The sequence below is a fragment of the Pyrus communis genome, chromosome 8, assembly GCF_041283825.1.
Source record: "Pyrus communis isolate YQ-2024b chromosome 8, ASM4128382v1, whole genome shotgun sequence".
Classification (NCBI taxonomy): Eukaryota; Viridiplantae; Streptophyta; class Magnoliopsida; order Rosales; family Rosaceae; genus Pyrus; species Pyrus communis.
Window position 1 is genome coordinate 17,458,225 of NC_142572.1, and position 5,269 is coordinate 17,463,493.

General features: G+C 37.7%; 1 protein-coding gene across 1 annotated transcript; it reads left to right on the forward strand.

Annotated features, from left to right (window-relative positions):
- Positions 1-559: 559 nt before the first annotated feature.
- LOC137716727 (cysteine proteinase mucunain) lies at positions 560-4,768 on the forward strand. The gene is made up of 5 exons (XM_068456106.2): positions 560-1,363; positions 3,039-3,274; positions 3,366-3,506; positions 3,768-4,211; positions 4,328-4,768. Exons 1-5 carry the CDS (start codon positions 868-870, stop codon positions 4,418-4,420), a joined length of 1,410 nt encoding a protein of 469 aa, XP_068312207.2. The 5' UTR covers positions 560-867; the 3' UTR covers positions 4,421-4,768.
- Positions 4,769-5,269: the final 501 nt, after the last annotated feature.

Here is a 5,269-nt window from a genome sequence, read left to right on the forward strand (position 1 = left end):
ACAGTGATTGGCAGTGGGCTTGGACTTGGGCTCCTCCTCCAGCCTATCATATCTCATCCTGATGGTCCCACACTTCTTGTTGTATTCCTATCATCCACTTTCTTATTTTCTCAATAATAAATTACTCTTTTTTATGTATTCTCTTAATTTCTTAAAAAATAAAAAATAGAAGAAAAGAAAGTGAAAGCAAATAGCCATTTTCTTAATAGGAAACTTTTTGTATATTGTTTTGATGAAGTTGCAATTAATCTTAAGCCTCTGTACGATAAATTATCATCTCGTTATAAAAAATTTAGTTTCAACAAAATAAAGAATTTAACTTGGATTGGTAACAAAAATCAACACAATGATTAAACAACTTTTTCCACATAATGTTGTGGCGTTGATGGGAACGTGACAATAGAATTGAGATCGTCTTCAGTGTATCTAGAGTCCATAAATCAGAAGATCCTGAACGTTAAAAAGAGATCTAAACTTTTGGTTTTTGTGACGTAAGTCAGTCAGATGGGCTACAAGGGCCACCAAATTTAAAGTAAGAGATCTAAATCTTCTAATTTTTAGACTTAAGACATAGAGATTCGAACATAATCTTAATTGTGACATTAAGGATGTGCAATTCAGCTTTGCCAATTTTATACCAATAAAGTTACAACATTCTATATTTTCTATTCTATTAAAAATTATCCCATCCAATTATTCTGAAAATTAATATAATTTTAATAAATATATCCAGCGATCCCGCATCAAACTTTTCCCTTTATAAGCACCCCACCACACCTCCGCCTTTCTCGCACACATTCATTTCCTACTTCTCACAACTGCCACCCTTCTCTCTCTGTTTTCTCAGTATACAAACACAGCAAAAACATGGGGCCGTACCGATCGTCTCCGGCCGTGGCGGTCCTCCTCCTCACGGTCTTCACTGTCTCATCGGCCCTCGACATGTCCATCATCTCCTACGACAACAACCTCGGAGACGGCAAGTCCACGGGCAGCTGGAGGACTGACGATGAGGTGATGTCGATGTACGAGGGGTGGCTGGCGGAGCACGGCAAGGCATACAACGCCCTGGGAGAGAAGGAGCGGCGGTTCCAGATCTTTAAAGACAACCTCAGGTACATCGACGAACAGAACTCCAAGAACCTCAGCTACAAGCTGGGTCTGAACCGGTTCGCCGATCTGTCGAACGAGGAGTACCGGAACACTTACCTTGGCACCAAGACCCGCGCTCAGAAGAAGCGGCTCTCCAACAGGAATACCAAGAGTGACCGGTACGCGCCGCGTGTCGGCGATTCGTTGCCTGACTCCATTGATTGGAGGGAGGAGGGCGCAGTAAACCCAGTCAAAGACCAAGGCAGCTGCGGTAATTTTTTATTCTATTTATTTAATTGTTTTTACTTTTTTATTAAATAATTACGAAATTATTCTGTTTAATGATTAATCGGTGATGTTTCTCTCTTTTGCGTGGTCCTAATTCGTTTAGAATTTTGGGTTTGCTTGGTGATATGTCAGAGGTGTGTGATTAGGGAGTCGTTGACTTTGATAACCTGGTTGATTATTGCTTAATCAAAGGGGTTTAACCTAAATCAAACATGGAGTATTCACTTAGACAGTTGATTATTCCGAAATCCATAGTTTCAGACATGGATTTTGCAGTTTCCATGTTTGAATTGCCTTATACTTGGAGACCAAATACGTGAACATAATTCCAATTTTTTGTTTGTAAAGATGAAAAAAATTAGAGAAAAATATCTTCCTTCTTTTATGGTAGGAAAAAAATAACGGGTAAAAATATCCGACAGAAGAATCTGGGTTGCCTGCAGTAATGAGGGGGAGGATTTTTACAAATTACTGTTCTTGTTTCCCCTTTTTTGGGTTATGCTGGGGAAACTATTTATTTAAACTAGATTTTGTAAATTATATGGCATGATTAATGAAGATTGGATTATTACTAAAGTATTTATCAATGTGTTTATTTTTTTATTTGTGACACGTCTTATGATTTGCAAATTTTGTTTAAAAAATTAGTTTACCTAGCGTTATTCTAGGTGTTTTTTTTTTTATATTGTAGGTTCATAGGAATAGGAATAGAGCACGAATTGTGCAAAAAAAATATCAGTTGATTCACTTGGTGAGTTTGTTGTGCACATGTCAACATATATTGGCATACATCGGAGTAATATGATGAGTGATGTAAATACAACTTATCGAGTGATGTCGACGTAACATGTCAAAATATGTCTAGCATGTATTACATAAAACATTTAGTAAGTACAAAAAACTATAAGTACCAAACATTCGGAAGGTCTTCGAAAGACCTTCACGTGTATGCATTATGGACTCAGGTGGTCTTGGGGCCTCCTTGGTCCCTATTTCCATTCGTCCTAGGAGGATCCACATAGTTTTAAAGCATCTCAGGTTAAAAATCCTACGTGGACTGTTTTGACCAAAAAAGGGTGATTTTTTTTTTTTAAAGTTCCAAAAGAGATGTCAAATCCTACATGAATCAACATTCTCTACTTTGCTGCAATTGTTTTATTTTAATGTTGGACCCACATATTTCTTTATTTTTCTTCATTTTTTTATTAATTTATTATTAAATTTTGGCCCAATAACAAAAAAACATTTTCATTTGATATTTCGGTTAGAATAAGAGGCTTTACAAAATGTTACTTTGCCACATCGACTATAAAATTGAAATTTGATATGGAGATGGTCTTAATACCCAACTGCATGATGATTGATATTTTTTCCAAATATTTCTTAACTCTTTTGAAGTAAAAGGGTCCTCTTTTGTCATCTCTTTGTAACTCGTTGGTTTTGTGATATATATTCAATTAAGATTAGATAATTTCTTGGATTCAACTAGCACCCGGTTGGATCAACGTATCATAATTACCAGAAAAATAATTGTTTGATGCTTTTGCTCTAATCTTACAATGTGTCCCTAGCAAATGATATATAGCTTCACATATTGTCAAGTTACCTTGGAATCCTTTTTTGAGTAGTAACCAAATGAATTTGATTGTATATTACAGGGAGTTGCTGGGCATTCTCAACTATCTCCGCCGTTGAAGGTATCAATAAGCTAGTGACGGGCGACCTTATCTCACTATCTGAGCAGGAGCTGGTAGACTGCGATACAACATACAATGAAGGATGCAATGGAGGTCTCATGGACTACGCCTTTGAGTTCATCATAAAAAATGGCGGAATTGACAGCGAAGAGGACTATCCTTACAAAGGATACGATGCCACGTGTGACCCCTACAGGGTCAGTATTTTTTGTCATTTGCTTAGCTGAAATATTTTTGAAGAGGAGCTAAAGTTCACGCTCATTTGGTCATTTGTTTTCTTCTATGCAGAAAAATGCCAGGGTGGTTTCGATCGACACTTATGAAGATGTTCCTGTAAACAGTGAGGAAGCATTGAAAAAGGCTGTTGCCAATCAGCCAATCGCCGTTGCCATTGAAGGAGGGGGTAGAGACTTCCAGTTGTATTACTCCGTAAGTTTTCTTCACTTTATATCACAAAATCTTTGCGATAAAAAGAGAAATGTTGTTCTCTTGTCGGACTTATGTAGTAAAACAAATACATATGTTGATGAACAATCTGACATGAGAGCGTTACTCGTCGAAGAATATTTCATTATTTATTATACCAAATAAAATAGTCTGCAGCTCAAGTCAGTGTGATATGATTGTTTTGACGGCTTTTGAAGAAAATGCATGAACTAATTTGCCACATGGCTTCGAATGCTATTTCAGGGTGTATTTACAGGACGTTGTGGGACGGATTTGGACCATGGTGTGACAGTTGTTGGATACGGCACAGACAAGCGGCTCGATTACTGGATAGTGAGAAACTCATGGGGCGAAAGCTGGGGAGAGAAGGGATACATCAGGATGCAGCGTAATCTGGGCAACACCGCTAATGGGATATGTGGAATTGCCATGGAGCCTTCTTACCCGATAAAGAATGGCCAGAATCCCCCTAACCCCGGTCCTTCTCCTCCATCTCCGATATCAGTTTGTGACGAGTACTACTCCTGCCCTGAGAGCAACACGTGCTGCTGCATTTACCAGATTGGAAACTATTGCTTTACTTGGGGATGCTGTCCACTTGAAGGTGCCACCTGCTGTGATGACCATTACAGTTGCTGCCCAAGCGCATATCCTGTTTGCGATGTCAATGCCGGAGCTTGTTTGATGGTAAGAACACATAAAGTCCCCATTTCTGATGACCATTTCGTTTTAATTTTTCATTTTGTTTCAGTTGCCGCTCGTTAATTATTTTCTTTCATTGTTTTACTTTCTTGTTGAAACAGAGCAAGGGCAATCCTTTGGGAGTGAAGGCATTGAAGCGCACCGCCGCAAAACCCCACTGGGCTGTTGGTGGCGGAAAGAGCAGCAGTGCTTAAGCAAAACACCCAAGCCTTGATGCAGTGGTTTAACAAAAGCTAAGAAGGAAGAGAAGCATCAAAGCATGATTGATAATCTCCTCCTTCGTTTATCGTTACCAGCGGATTACGCCCTTAATCATAATTTATATTCCAAGAAAAGGATTTTCAGATTCTGATTTGTATATAGGCCTGTATTTATTACTTATTGCATTTGATCAATTGAAAGACAATACATATTGTTGTCAATTTAGCAAATATGCTCTGTAAATTTTCATGAATTTGGCTTTGGCTTTTAAGAAAAGTGCTTCGCTCCCAATCCTTATTGTAATTTGCTTAATATATGGAATATGATATTTCATTTGGCCAGAATGTGCTAACACCTGCGCAAGTTAATCATAAACAGGCAATTAATTAAGTAAACTGTAAACATATGAAGACTACACAAGGGGAATGTTGCTTAAGAGTTACTAGTTGTACAGGACGTCTTCCGTTCAATCTTCCCCCTTAATATTGTATGGTCTAAAACAATTAACAAGATTGAAGGCTTGAGATTGATTCTGAAACGGCTAAAAACGTTTTTTTGATGGTTAAAGTGTTTTTGACCATGTTTGGTACAAAAACTTAGAAACAACTATATGTGCATTGTTACAACCACAACTTTAATTAAGAAACACGTGGTGGATGTTATTACAACAAGCACTTGCATTTTGAATAAAAATATCAAAATGATTATAACAAAAACACGCCTTTGCGAACCTAAACCCTTGTGACTAGGTTTGGTAAAAAAAAATAAATAAATAAAACCTTAAATTTTCAAATTCCGTTGCATCCCATTCCATCTTATCTACGTACCAAGGGGTACCTAAA